The sequence below is a fragment of the Chaetura pelagica genome, unplaced genomic scaffold (genome assembly GCF_000747805.2).
Source record: "Chaetura pelagica isolate M959 unplaced genomic scaffold, ChaPel_1.0 scaffold542, whole genome shotgun sequence".
Lineage (NCBI taxonomy): Eukaryota > Metazoa > Chordata > Aves > Apodiformes > Apodidae > Chaetura > Chaetura pelagica.
In genome coordinates this window covers 89,755-104,875 of record NW_009952493.1, presented here as the reverse complement: position 1 = coordinate 104,875, position 15,121 = coordinate 89,755, and the positions used below count along the sequence as shown (strand labels likewise).

Genomic DNA, 15,121 nt, shown 5'->3' with positions numbered 1-15,121 from the left:
AAACAATCCAGGCAAAACAGCAGCTTCTCAACCAGCTCAGCCATGGAGATACAGAAGATGGGAACCTCCATGTGGGTTTAGCACCACGTGTTGTGTATGAACCAGACCCCTCCCAGAATAGCACCTTGTCCATCCAAACTGGGGTGGGTGGTGGGCTCTGCCCACAGACAGGGCTCCACAGCTGACATGGAGAAGAGAAGCAGCGTTTCAAGGAACAGGAACAAGAAAAGCACAAGCCCAAGGCTGGAACACGAGCTCTGACAAAGGGCCACAGCACTTGGTGTCTGAGACAGCCCCCAAAAGGGAGAGGGGGGACTGGGTGCATCTGTGGAGGGATGCACCCAAGGTGGGAAATCCCCCAGGTATTGAAGTCAGCAAACACACAGCTTGCCAGAGTAGCTTTATTCTTAATATTTTTAAGGAGTCCATTCACCCTGTGCCCATCAGGGACAGAACTGCTCCTTTCCAGGTTCACCCAAAGGTGAAGCAGTTGCAGCTGCTAAGAGAACAGGATGCTTTTTGTGACTGTCTGATGAAGCTTTTTCCCTTCAAATTCCACCTCTGAAACATCTTTTGTGGACAGTGGAGACCACGTGAACACTGGGTAAATGTGCTGTCACTGGCAATCTGCCCCAGACACGAGTCATTACAATACCAACCTTTTTGAGACCTTTTTAATCTCCCAACTTGTCATCAGGACCAGCCCCTCCAGCCAATATCGAGTCTATTTTAACAGGTGTGTTATTGCAAAGTAAAAGACACTCACAGCTCACAGTGATCTTGCAACAAGCAGAGAGAAGGGGATTGTTTATATCCACTATGGGTCATTATGAAAAGCTGACTTAGTGATTAATCAATCTTTTGCAGAATAAAATAAAATTATTTCAATTATTTCACTATCAATATCTGCAGGTTCAACTAAAATTAAAGGGATACAACATCCTTTGCTAATGTCTTCTGAAAAGACTTCCTTGTATTTAATTGTGACTTGTCTGAAATTGTCATTTCTTTCCCAGGAAACCTGGTCAAGATTAAGTGAGCCACAGCAAAAAAAAATGTACCAGAGCCCACAGAATAAACTATTTACACCTTCCAACTGAAGACTGGTTTTTGAGAGACAGCTGGAGTCATAGATAGAAAGATGATCTGTACTCTCTAGTTTTGAGACCCTGCTCTCATCCATTAGGCTTCTGCTGATAACAATTAATACTGTGTAAGTTACAAGACTTCAAGGACTACAATACACTTATAAGCCTGAAACCCAAAAACCTGAAGCCATGAAGGCATATTTGAAATTCATCCTATGTTATGTGCCACCTGAACTTAGGAGTAAAAATCCAAAGAATGACAGCATGTCAGGACTTGGAAGGGACCTCCAAAGATCAGCGAGTCCAACTCCCCTGCCAGAGCAGGACCCAAACCAGGGCAGGTCACTCAGAAAGGCATCCAGACAGGGCTGGAAAGTCTCCAGAGAAGGAGACTCCACAACCTCTCTGGGCAGCCTGTCCCAGGGCTCTGTCACCCTCACAGGAAAGAAGTTCTTCCTCATCTTGAGGTGGAACTTCCTGGGCTCCAGTTGGAATCCATTGCAGCAAAGAGATTAATTACGCCACCCCATCAAAACAAACAACAAAAAGAAAAGAAAAACCAGAGCAAAATGGTTGCAATCTCCTTTTTACACACCTCCTGAGCAGGTGACACAGCACGATACAAAGCACAGAGGGATGAGCCCTGCAAAACCATTCTGCATGGAACTTGAGCTGTCCATCTCCAGTCCAGCTGGCTAGAAGACCTGCAGCCTTTTCAGGTCCTATGCTTGTTTTCCAAGTGTCTGTGTGTGTGTGGATCTGCAGAACTGAGTGAGCACACAGAGTGACTATAATCCCAAGCTAAGCAGTGACTCAGTCTTTTAATGCAAGCAGCAATTTTCTGATTATAAACCTCCTTCCCAGTCACTCTCCAAGTACACTTGGGCTGACCCAGCTCTTGGCCTGTGTCTGCATTACCCTTCTTTGTTCCTCCTCTGCATCAGCAAACAGTTTCCGGATGTTGGCCTCGGATTCCCCCACGTATTTATTGAGGATTTCTGGCCCATTGACCACCTTTGGTTCCCTGGCATTCAGCATCTTGCCAATCTGTCTGGCCATAAGTGTTTTACCACAGCCTGGAGGTCCATACAAGAGGATGCCTTTCACATGCTTGCAGCCTGGAACAAGAGAAAAGAACATCAGAAAGCAGCTTCAGGATGGAAGCAGCCATCAAGTGATCACAGAATCACAGAACAGAGCCACAGAATCATACAGGTTGGAAAGGACCCTCAAGATCATCAAGCCCAACCACCCACCCCACAACCCCCAACCACTAAACCATCTCCTGAAACACCACGTCTGCCTGTTTGATGAACATCTCCAGGGATGGTGCCTCCCCCACCTCCCTGGGCAGCCTGTTCCAAGGCCTCACCACTCCTTCTGGGAAGAAATTGTTCCTAATATCCTGACTGAACCTCCCTGGTGCAACCTGACCCCATCTCCTCTTGTCCTATCACTGGTCACCAGGGAGAAGAGCCCAACACCCACCTCACCACAACCTCCTCTCAGGGAGCTGTAGAGAGCAATGAGCTCTCCCCTCAGCCTCCTCTTCTCCAGGCTGAGCAGCCCCAGCTCCCTCAGCCTCTCCTCATCAGACCTGTTCTCCAGACCCCTCAGCAGCCTGGTTGCCCTTCTCTGCCCCCTCTCCAGCACCTCCATGTCCTTCCTATCCTCGGGTGCCCAAACCTGCACCCAATGCTCGAGGTGCAGCCTCACCAAGGATGAGCAGAGGGGCAGGATCACCTCCCTGCTCCTGCTGCTCACACTGTTCCTGATGGAGCCCAGGATGCTGGTGGCCTTCTTGGCCACCTGGGCACACACTGGCTCATGTTCATCCAGCTGTCAAGCAGCACCCCCAGGTCCCTCTGCTGGGCAGCTCCAGCCACTCCTCCCCAAGCCTGAAGCACTGCTGGGGGTGGTTGTGGCCCAAGTGCTGTACCCAACTTTTGGCCTTCTTGAAGCTCATGCCATTGGCCTTGGCCCAAGGTCAAGCCTGTCTAGACCCTCTGCAGAGCCTCCTGCCCTCAAGCAGATCTGCTAAGAACCTCTAGAACCTTCAGCCCAAAAAGCCACCTCTGTAACGAGACAGACCTGAAAAATTCTAATTGAGTCAAATATCAGGACTTTGATCACTGTGCATGAGCTCTGGCAGTTAAATTCAGAAACAAGAAGGCACAACAGGTGGAGGACAATGCTGGACACCACCCATTTATCCTAAGGGTGCACAAAGCTCCTGAGAGGGGCTCCCAAGTGTGAACAAGAAAGGTTTCCCTGAAGGATTTGTGGAATTTTAAACATATAAAATTTACAACTTGTGAGCCCCCAGGCACATTTTATCAACTGTCTGAATATCCTTCAGCCTGAATATTTGACGCTCTGCCTCATGCTCTGCTAAAAGAGGTTGTGGTGCCAGCACATGTCAACAGTGAAGTTTGGTTTATTCATCTCATGGGACTATCAGCATCTATCTAACCAGAAAAAGTAGCTGTATCAAGACAGAACCTTTTTCCTGGGAGCAATCTGAAATAGGAGAGCAAAAGTCATTTTGAACAGTGAGCACCAGACTCGGGGAGAGCCTCAAAGGAGCAGAAAGGCAAAGGTTCACAGCAGAGGCTCCAACTACAAAACCAGTGCAGGGAAATTAAAGCTCCCTAGAGAAGACAAGACCCAGCTCAAACGCATGTACAGGACTGGTTCAGGAGCAGAGCAAGTCTGGATATTGGCTGGTCACAAAGTGGTGAGGAAACAGGACAGAGAAATATAGAACTTATTTTGTCTAGGCCTTTGCATTTCCAACAGAATTCCTTCTTCTATTTTCCAGCTGATATTGAAGACCAAATTGTACAGACAAAACTACAAGTGAAAAAATGTATTTTCAATATTCAGGACACAGCAGGAGTTTGTTTCTTCCCTCTTATTCAGGAGTTTATTTCTTCCTATGCAGTTTCAAGCACAATAAAAAAAACATTAGTTCCTCACTATGTCTCTTTACTTGGAAAAGCAAGGTGTGCAGAGAGCAATACCCTCTCCATGGACCCTGGATCTCATCCTCATGTTTCAGACCATGCTGGCCACCCACAGCATCAACAAGTGGACAGATTCCTGCATCTGCTGCCCTTCCTCTAGAGTGCTCACTCATGTCACCATCATCCTCACTGACCAGAGCAGTGAGGACATCCTGAGGAAAAAGACCTTGAGGAAGGTGTTACCTCTGCACCCTGTGGCAAAACTAGCACCTGTGAAATCTGCCTCCACAAAGATCTCGACCTGGAACACAAGAGGCAGGGAATCCAGGAATCCTGCTCTCTTGCTCCATCTCATTGCTGAACAAGATCCCTACACAAGTGCTCCAGAGACCCACTGGGGGACACAAGATACCACTATTTTTTTGAAGATTAAAAAAAAACCTGCCTTGTTTCAAGAAAAATTAGAAATCTTGATGAATTAATTGTTTGAGAGGAAAAAGCAAGACATGAATTAGTGGAAACTGTTCCATGCTGTAGATTACACCCATAAAAGATTTGTTTTACCCTACACTCCTGCAGTTGGAGTTTTTAAGGATGCCAACCACCCAGCCAGGGTCCTGCAGAGCTTAAGATTCACACTAAGAAAAAATTCAGAAAGTAGCAAAGTGTTGGCCCAGAGCTCAGCCTTGGAGGACATGAACTCAGTTTTTGCCATCATCAAAGTTTAACAAGCTTGGGCACACCAAGTCACTTGTCACCCAGGTGGACTGACTTCCCTGCTGGCCCCTAGGCTGTCTCAGCTCCATGCTAAGTTCACCCCACACTCCAGAGTCCTCATGGCTGCACAGACCTCACAGCAATGCCCTGCCTCTAAGAACAAGTGCTTTTCTCCTTTATTAATCTACCAGCACTCAACTGTGATTTCATTTACTCCTGAGTATTATAGGGAGAAAGAATTCATTTCCTTCTAAGCATCTGCTCAAGACACAAAGATTTCCATCACCTGCAGGTGCTGCTGGTTCTCCCTTTCAGGTTGTTCACACACTGAAATGAAGTTTTAGGAGAATATTTCTGTGAGAAGCACCTGATCTCTACCAAAACCCCAGAGAGCAACAAGGCAGCACTGATTAAACACAGCAATAAGGCTGAAAGATCACAGAATGATAGAATCTGCTGAGTTGGGAGGGACCCATCAGAATCATCAGGTCCAACTCCTGTCCCTGTGCAGGGCACCCCAAGAATCACCCCATGTGCCTGAGAGCATTATCCTAAGGCTTCTGGAACTCAGGCAGGCTTGGTGCTGTGACCACTGCCCTGGGGAGCTTGTTCCAGTGCTCAACCACCCTCTGGGGGAAAAACCTTTTCCTGATATCCAACCTAAACCTCACCTGATGCAGATCTTTCTGGGCTTCTCTGTAAATAAAAAAAATACTACAAAAATCAAAGAGATCTAGCTAAGAAGAACTGAATTGTCAACTTCCAGGCATTTAGGAGTGAAACATAAACAATTACAGACTGTCAGGAAAGACAAATCTCCCACAGGAACAAATGAGGAACAGATCAATTAAAAGCTATTCCTGTCACACCAATGTCACAGAAGGTATTGTCAAGGTTTTCTGTGGGGGAACATGATCAGCTCTGTAGCCAACAAGCACAAAGCAGGATTTGGATGATGAGTGATCCTCTGAAGGGAAATCTCAAGCAACCTGATGCCCAGACAGCTCCATGTGCTCCAGAGAGGCTATGGAAAGGCTACCAGCAAGTTGGGGCACATGTAGATAAATAGGCCTGGGAGCATCTTGAAAGCAGCAGGTAAATTGTACCACAGAAGATCTTTTTTCTCACCTTCAAAACAGAAGTACAGATACAGTGTCCTCATTTTTTTCTACTTTACCTGCAATTCACAACCTCTCTCCTAGAAGGAGGTACAACCCAGTTATATCCACTGAGAGCTTCTCTTCCACAGCCCAAAAAACCCCTGAAGTTCTTGAAGAGCCCAAACGTTCCACCCCCCTGCATGAAGAGAGCAAAGGGCTTCATGAGGCTGGAGCTTCCTCTGCCATAGTGGGAGCACAAGGAAAGCAAAAGGCAAACTGGCAGGGTGACATCTGGAGAACTCTGAGGAAACAAGACCTTGGACAAACTTGATTAGAAACCCTCCTAGCATCTTCCCCCTCTTCCTATTCAAACTTACTTATGAGGCAGTGTCATCTCTTATGGAATCATGGAATTATTTTGGGTTGGAAAAGGCTTTAAGCTCATCCAGCCCAACCCTTCCCCCAGCCCTGCCCAGGCCACCCCTGCCCCGTGTCCCTCAGCACCATCTCCAGGGCTTGGAAACCCCTCCAGGGATGGGGACTCCCCCCCTGCCCTGGGCAGCCTGGGCCAGGCCCTGACAACCCTTGCCAGGGAGAAACTGTTCCCAAGGTCCAACCTCAGCCTCCCCTGGCACAACTTGAGGCCGGTTCCTCTGCTCCTGCCCCTTGTTCCTGGGGAGCAGAGCCCGACCCCCCCTGGCTCCAACCTCCTCTCAGGCAGCTGCAGAGCCAGCAGGTCTCCCCTCAGCTCCTTGTCTCCAGGCTGGACACCCCCAGCTCCCTCAGCTGCTCCTGCTCACACTTGTGCTCCAGCCCCTTCCCCAGCTCCCTTGCCCTTCCCTGGACACGCTCCAGCCCCTCCGTGTCCTTCTTGTCCCCAGGGGCCCAGAACTGACCCCAGGATTCCAGGTCTGGCCCCACCAGTGCCAGCACAGGGGACAATCCCTGCCCTGCTCCTGCTGCCCACAGCACAGCTGGTACCAGCCAGGATGCTGGGGCCTTCTTGGCCACCTGGGCACACATTGGCTCATGTTCAGCCTCTGTCAATCAACCCTCCCAAGTCCTTCACTGATGGTCAGTAATAAAAAATAATTATTTTATTTTTTTTTTAAAAAGCAGAAAAAAAACCACAAACAAAAAATGAACTGCTGAAAGGACAGAAGCTGTTGCTGGAAGAATAAAGACAGAAGGCTGGTCAACACTAGGCCACTGCTCCAGCTGCCTGCCAAAGCCCTCAGCTGTACCATGCCACCAGCTACCCACCCCTCTAGAGCAAAAATGCCAGCTCTGGGACACAGCAGGTTCCCAGAGACAAGGTGATCACTGTCCAATCTGACCCAGACAAGCTGACAGTGCTGGGTAGTCCACACTCAGCCTTTAGCAAGTAATACACACATGTTCCCCCACATCTGAACATCAAGGGCCATCTGACCACCTGCTGCAAGACTCAGTGGCCACCAAACGTGCACCACTGAGAGCTGGGCCTCAGTCATGTGGAAGAACACTCCTGAGACCAAAGCAATTAGTTCCTCTTCAAATAAAATTGCCACAAGCTCCACCAGTCAAGGTTTCCTTACATTGCTACGTTCACCTGGCTAAAATTAAAGTTTTAAACACAAGCAGGACTTGATTAAAATAGGCAGGTGATGACAAACTACAAATGTTACCTCTCAAGTCACAGTGGGATCCTGTGCACCACACAGGAATGTTGATTAAGTTTATCTCCCCTTTGCTGATTTCACCAATGCAGCCCAAATGTCAATACTATGATGAGAAACTTCTAAACACAAGTGATTGCAGTGCAGACATCCCTGCCTCGTGAGGCTTCCCTCAGGACTCCAAATCAAAGGTCACTCCTGAAACATGACCCTTAATTATGCAATTTAATGACATACAGTTAGAGGCTGAATAGCTTTGTTAACAGGAACTCAGATATACCAACATGGGAAACATTCTACACAAAATATTAGGGAAAAATAATAAAAACTGCTAAGGATAAGTGAGTTATTAGTGTTACTGAGAGAAATTAAGCAGTATATTGAACCACAATGTCACTTACCCAAAGACAAGGTGAAGCTTATTTGTTCAAATCTCACTGTTCACTTTTTTTTTTTTAATGATCAGAAGTGGTTTAGTATCACAGGGATTTTCTCCCTGAGTGTAATTCCCCTTTTTAATTAAAATCAAAACATTCAACTGTGATTGTATCATTCAGATGCAACTCTTGGGAACTTACAATAGTGAAATATCAATCCTGAACGGATCAGGGAGAGATTTTATCTCTGCACACTGATCTTCAAGCAGGTTAGAGGAAGACCAGGGTTCCCAGACCTCACCTGTCACACAGAGGAAATTTCCCAAAAAATGGAGCTGGGTGGAATTTCCGCCTCCTCCCATCCTGTAAGCCCAGCATTATTCCAGCCTCCAGTTCATCTTCCTGCAGGATTTTTGTGCCACTGACAGGCAAAAAGGAAGATGTTTCTGCCTTTAATTCAAATCTGGGACAGAGAAAGGGCTACACCTGAAACAGACATTTTTATTTTAAGTGGACCCTCAACAGGCAGGTTTTTTCATCTCCCAAATCACTTGCCACTGTAAAGAGAAGAGAAGCAAATCAGTGAGTTGTCCCCAACTCCCTGATCACAGCTTTTTTCCTCAGACTTTGGCTGGCTGAGAGAAGTTTCATGCATGTACACGAGCAGGTTCACAACAACGTCAGGACATTTATCAATTTCTGATGGAATGTGAGAAAAATGAGAATAAATCAGCTTTAGAGAAGCTTCCCAAAAAATGCCTTTGGCTGCACAAACAAAATCCTGACTCTCCGGAAAAGGGATTTTGATAAGAGTATATACAAACCAAACCAATCTTTGGAAGAACTCATCAATGCAGCAGAAAAAGAGTAAATGTCTCTGCCTCTAAATAGAGGAGATAAAGAAATGTAGCTCATTTCAGAGGGAGAGGCAGAGCTGTTGGGATTACTGAACACAGTAGCTGATGTTTACAGTCTTATCTCACCTGAATGTTAATAGCCAGAAATCTCAGCAGCATTTTCTACTCTCTGAGACAAAGCTGGATCATTTCTGTCTACTCAGAAAGTCAACTTGATATAATTTGTAAATGCCTCATGAAACACTTCACCCAGAGCATCACAGAGAAATGATACCTTCTCCCATAACATCCTCATTAGGAATCACAGAATCACAGGATGTCAGGGGGTTGGAAGGGACCTCTGAAGATCACTGAGTCCAACCCCCCTGCCAGAGCAAGACCCAAACCAGGGCAGGTCACTCAGAAAGGCATCCAGACAGGGCTGGAAAGTCTCCAGAGAAGGAGACTCCACAGCCTCTCTGGGCAGGCTGTCCCAGGGCTCTGTCACCCTCACAGGAAAGAAGTTCTTCCTCATGTTGAGGTGGAACTTCCTGGGCTCCAGCTGGAATCCATTACCCCTCGACCTATCACAGGGCACAAATGACAAGAGCTTGTCCTGCCTTCTTGAGGCCCTCATGTATTTATAGACATTAATTAGATCCTCCCTCAGTCTTCTCCTCTAGGCTGAAAAGCCCCAGGTCTCTCAGCCTTTCCTCATCAGACAGATGTTCCAGTCCCTTCATCATCCTCGTAGCCTCCCTTGGACTCTCTCCAGTCAATCCCTGTCCCTCTTGAACTGGGGAGCCCAGAACTGGACACAACACTCCAAGGGAGGTCTCACCAGGGCTGAGTAGAGGGGGAGGAGAACCTCCCTTGATCTGCTGGACACACTCCTCCTAATGAACCTCAGGATGGCCTTGGCCACCTTATTAATGCCTGTGAGTATCTCCGGGTGGGTGCAGGGAGGATGGAGCCAGACTCTGCTCAGTAGTTCCCAGTGAAAAGATGAGGGGCAATGGGATCAAGCTGGAACACGGGAAGTTCCACTGAAATATGAGGAAAAACTTCTGTACAGTGAGGGTGACAGAGCACTGGGACAGGCTGCCCCAGGAGGTTGTGGAGTGCCCTTCTCTGGAGACATTCAAGACCCACTTGGATGCAGCCCTGGGTAAAGTGCTCTGTGCAATCCTGCTTTAGCAGTGGGATTAGACTAGATGATCTCTAGAGGAACTGTCTTTGCCTCTGTCGAGGCACAGAGCAAACCTGCCAACTGACCTGGACTTGAACAGCACCTCAGCTCCTGTGGTCTGGTTTGGGCATCACACTGCTGAGCAGTGAGGAACCACCAAGGGAAAAGAAACAACCACCTTTGGTGAGCCAGTGGTTATCACTGTGAAAAATGGTTTAAGAATCTGAGCTGTAGCTGTGAGAATACTGCAGAGAAACATGAACAGACAAGTATGCAAAAGCCTTGTCCAAAAACATAAAAGAATTAAACAATTTATGATGGAACTGCTGCAAGATTGAGAATAAATACTTGAAAAATGTTGACAGTAAAGATGCTCTGAGCAGTGGAATCAGCTGCCTTGAGAGGTTCTGGCATTCCTGTCACCTCAATTACAGGTTAGACATATCTGAGATTGATTTTTCATTAAAATTATCCTGTTTTAAGAATAGACTGGATAAGATCCTTTCCATTATTACACTTCTCTTATAGTATCTGAGCACTTCAAGGACATTAAGATATTAATTTTAAGACACCTTAAAAGACAAGCCTCCACTTCCCAGCCAGAATCCAAGAAAGAAAATAATACCCGAGTATCTGCTCATTTCAATGTTCCTCTTGTGCTTTATTAATGCTTCACTTTTATATAGTGAAAATACAGAGCACTGAAATCAACTGATCCCAAGACGTCAGAACACAAGTTAAGGTGGGTATCAGGAAACAGAAATCACTTTGGAGAAGTCTGATTTAACCTACTTGCAGATGGCAGCAGGATAGGATGGGGAATCTGGGCTCCATTTTGCTCTCTCAAAGGGAATGTGACCTGTATCACCAACTACCTCTATACCTGTTATCAAAAAAGTAACAATGACACCTACAGACGGAACCTGCTTTTCCAGCAGCCTCTTCAACAAACTCCTGTGCCACATGCATCACAAAAACCACTTCCCCACTGAAAGCCAAGATTGCTTTTCAATGTATGGAGACACTGGAGTGTTCTTGGAAAAGAGAAGCAAGAATTCAGTGCTGGAACTTTCTCTTCAGGTCTGAGAACATGCTTTTCAGTTTTGTTCAAATTTGCAGCTCCGGGCACCAAGTACCAAAAACTTGAGTCCAAAAGGCTGAAGGTCCTGAAGGTTTGTTAGAGCTGAGGAGGAGAAGAGACCAGTGTTCTAAGTGTTCAGCAATCTTGAATGTCAGATAATGGCACAAGCCATTGAAGGAGCTGAATTTAAAGTCTCAGCAGAAAAACCAGCACCTTAGCACGGATGTGAAGAGAGGGCAGGAAGCGCTTAGAAAAATACTGTATTACTAAATAAAGAGAAGCTCTAGTTTGAGCAGAGGATGCTCTGAGCTGCAACAAAGAGTAACCAAACCCAGGCTGCAGTTCACCATGAAGCTGCACAACTTTGCTGTGAGCTGGATGTCACAGAGATCTGGCCCTGGCTTGAAAAGGAGGATGGTTCCCTGGGTCACTTGGGTGTCCTTCAGGATGTGTCTGCTGCCCCACCTCCTCCAGAGCCCTGCAGCTGTGAAGTGCCTTCCTAGAAGTATCACCGGGAGGATAGGAGTGGCCCTTTTGTTTCAGAGCACCTTTCTCAACCCTCATCCAGGGAAGGATCTATTCCCATTTGGCACTCAAATATTATGAGACAAGATGTGAATCTCCAGTAAGTGACTGTGAAACTGCAGCCCTAGAAGCAAACAGCTTAAACTGATGAAGGTCCCACTGCAGTTCCAAAGTGACCAGAATTCCAGTGCTTTTGCTATCCATGTATAGGAAAAGTGTGGGCAGGGAAAAAGAAATTGCCCCTTTTCAGGGCAGCAGGGAGCTATGGCAAAGGTTAATGATCAGCTGAAGTTGATCTCAGACTTCTTTTCTTGGATTAACCAAAGATTGTAGCATCAGAATAGTATTTATACACTTGGATGATACGGGTTAACTAATGCTGATTTATATGCTCCAAGCCCAGAACATTCCTTGGAAGTTCAATAAACCACACAAATTGCAAACAATTTTTGAAGGGTCTGTGGAGCCTCTGTGTAGCCTCTGTGTAGTTACAGGACAGAAATATTTATTGCATTTGGCATGGAAGTTGCAGCCTGTGAGCACAGGGCAGAGACCAGAAAACGGGTGAGCACGAGAGCACCAGAGAGCAAGCAAATTCTTTCTGTTCCTTTCCCAATAAATTACAGACAAAGGTGAACAGCTGTCACACTGACATTTCAGATCTGAAATACAGTTAAGAGCAAGTTATAACTAAGGCAGAGAAAATGAATGTCAGAAAGTTTTGTTTTTCCAAATTTCAGATAAGCTCTTTAGCCCTGGGGTTAATCAGAGAGCAGAGAGCTCTGCTTGGAGTCTCACTCCTTACCAGAAAAATGTTTCTTTGTGCAGTATGTGTGTAAACATGCACGAGTCAAGGGATATGTATTTATATAAATAATATGGCACACCTTTAATTCATTGCCCAGGGTAATCAAAATACCAGTGGTCCTGCAGAGGATTTTTCCTTCCTGTATTAAGCAACACCAATTACCAAGAGGAACCTTCCGAGGACCACACCCTGTAGAGCAGCTCCACAACCTCACCCTGAGGTCAGCAAGGTTTCCCACCTTCTCCAGAGACATCTGATGGAGATGTAGGTTCCTCCACAGCAGAGTTGTTGTCACCAGAGTGCCAGGTTAATTCAGCTAATGATAATACAAGGGAATGGAACCCTAGTCTGACACATGGCTGCTTAACAAGCTGCCAGAACTGCAGGCAGCCAGGAAGGCTGGATGGGAGAAGCTACAGCAAAACAAAAACAAGCTCTAATTACCCTGACTCTACCAACATATTTCTCATCACACTCCTGTGACACTGAAAAGAATTCCCAAAGTCTGAATCTTTTACCTTCATCCAGGGCCACAGCTAAGGACTCTGCACTGCAGCCATGAGTATATATGACAGCTGCTTTGGAAGGTAAAAATATTTCCAGTAAGGGACGCATGTGCTTCCAAAAACCAGCTGCCAGCAACACTTCTGAACTGGACACAACAGAGTGTCTACATAAAAGCTTTTCTTATAACAGCCATTGCCATTTCTCTCATTTCCTCTCTCTGCAGAGCAGTGAAATACTTAAAAAATCAAAGCAGTTGACATTCTCAAGCAGAAGCAGAGAAGTTACAACTTGCCCACAGCCACAAAAATCAAGAAACTCAAACCAAGATCAGCCCCCAGAAGGCCTTGGCTACCAGGCTGATACAAAGCAAAAAGGCAGGAGAGAGAAAATTGTGCACTAATTGGATTTAGCCTACAGGGTTTCTTCAGTGTTTCTCCCAAAGTGTTCAAATCACTAAGAAAAGACTTCACACACCTCACAGGGAAGTTTACTTTCACATCAATCCCACAAGCCCTGGAAACGGACCCGCTTGACACAGCCACACACAAACAGGAGGTGTCTTCTGAGGAAAATCTGGTTTGTAATCAAAATCCTGATTGCTTCATTTGTGGAGAGAGGGAAGGTGGAACAAGCAATATAAACATACACAGAAATTATACAGATATGAATTCCAAGTATAAATACAAACCCATAGAGATGATATTCACAAGAGGATCAGCTATAACATCCCCAGCCACTTGATGTGACAAAACAAGATAACCTACAGCTGCATATTGCTTACTGAAAATTAAAACCAGTACCATGGATCTGCCTGCCAGCACATGTTTACAAAGTAATGGGACTGCCTTTCCTTCCCCCAACCCCCAAAAAATGTTATATTTAGAATCTGTGCTTTTATTTCACAAACTCCAAGACGTGCTACAGCCTGTGCATCCTCCCAGCATTTCAAACCTGACCAGGCACAGATCACAAGAAATACTCTATTTATTGGGCTAATGCTGTAAGAAGAACACAGGTTTATAGTGCAACTGCCAGGACAACAAGTATTTAATATATAAGGCAAAATCATTAAGACAGAATTTCCTTTGACCTACATAGACAGCCCATGGCCAGTGAGTCAGGAGTGTTCAGTCTCCCTGTTAGAATAAGTGAAGCATTTGGAAGAACAGAGAGCATTTGAGGTCCAAAAGAAAAGTATTCAGTTAAATCCTGTATCTCATTTGTTCAGACATTTCATGTGCAGTGCTGAGGACTCACATTGGTTCTTTGCCCCTCCTCTTTAGCTCAGGGACTAGAGTACAAAATACTTTTGGGAGCAACAGGGGAAGAAAAGGATTTGTTGGTCTTTTTGACCCCTGAGCAAGTGCCCAGTGACAGCAGCATAAGGGGGTTCACTGGAGCCATTCTTTACAGACCACCAACAGGCCTGCACCCTGTATCCCGCCCATATGCATGTCATACTCACCCATCTGCTCCACAATTTCAGGTGGAAACACTCGAGAAGCAAAAGCTCGTCGGAAAATATCTGAGAATTCTTTGTCAAGGCCCCCAATGCCCATCTTCTCAAAATTCCAGTCTGGGTTGATGATCGACTGGCGGTTCTCCTTGGTCTTTGATTTCCCTGCAAAAAATAAATGAACCATTTCAAACAGGTAGTTCAGCAGAATTACAGTATCACAGTATCATTCTGGCTGGAAAAGACCTTCATCCAGCACAACTACTACCCTAACTCTGCCACATCCACCACCACGTCTGTCTTTCTAGATGTCTCCAGGGATGGTGGCTCAACAACCTCCTCAGACAGCCTGGATCACCAAGTCCAACTCCTGCCCCAGAACATGACAACCTCAAAGTTCACACCATGTCCCTGAGGGTGTTGTTCAAATGTTTCTTGAATATTGTCAGGCTCGATGCCATCACTGCTTCCCTATGGGTTGGGGTGTTCAGCTTGGAGAGGAGAAGGCTCCAAGGAGACCTTAGAGCACCATTCCTCAATGTCTCCAGGGATGGGGCCACCTGCACCTCTCTGGGCAACCTGTTCCAGTGCTTCCTCACCCTCCTGGGAAAGAAATTCTTCGTGATACCCAATCTAAATCTCCCCCGTTCTAGTTTAAGACCCCATCCTGCTCCTGGCTAACGTTGGAAACCAAGCATCGGGTTGGCTGGACATGAGTCTGACCTGGAAGCCCCACTTAGGGTCAGGCCTGATGGGGCTCTGAGCAACCTGATCTAGTTCAAGAGGTCCCTGCTCACTGCATGAGGGTTGAAC

The 15,121-nt window shown here is 46.3% G+C and overlaps 1 protein-coding gene across 1 annotated transcript in view; it reads right to left on the bottom strand.

The window, feature by feature from the left end:
• Positions 1-15,121, bottom strand: part of NSF (N-ethylmaleimide-sensitive factor) — a 74,776-nt gene that overhangs the window by 37,333 nt on the left and 22,322 nt on the right. Inside the window, exons 7-8 of the mRNA XM_010008871.1 lie at positions 14,318-14,473; positions 2,007-2,206 (exon numbers count right to left, since the gene is read on the bottom strand). Coding sequence (XP_010007173.1) covers positions 2,007-2,206; positions 14,318-14,473 — 356 coding nt within the window. The remainder of the gene's footprint in view (positions 1-2,006; positions 2,207-14,317; positions 14,474-15,121) is intronic.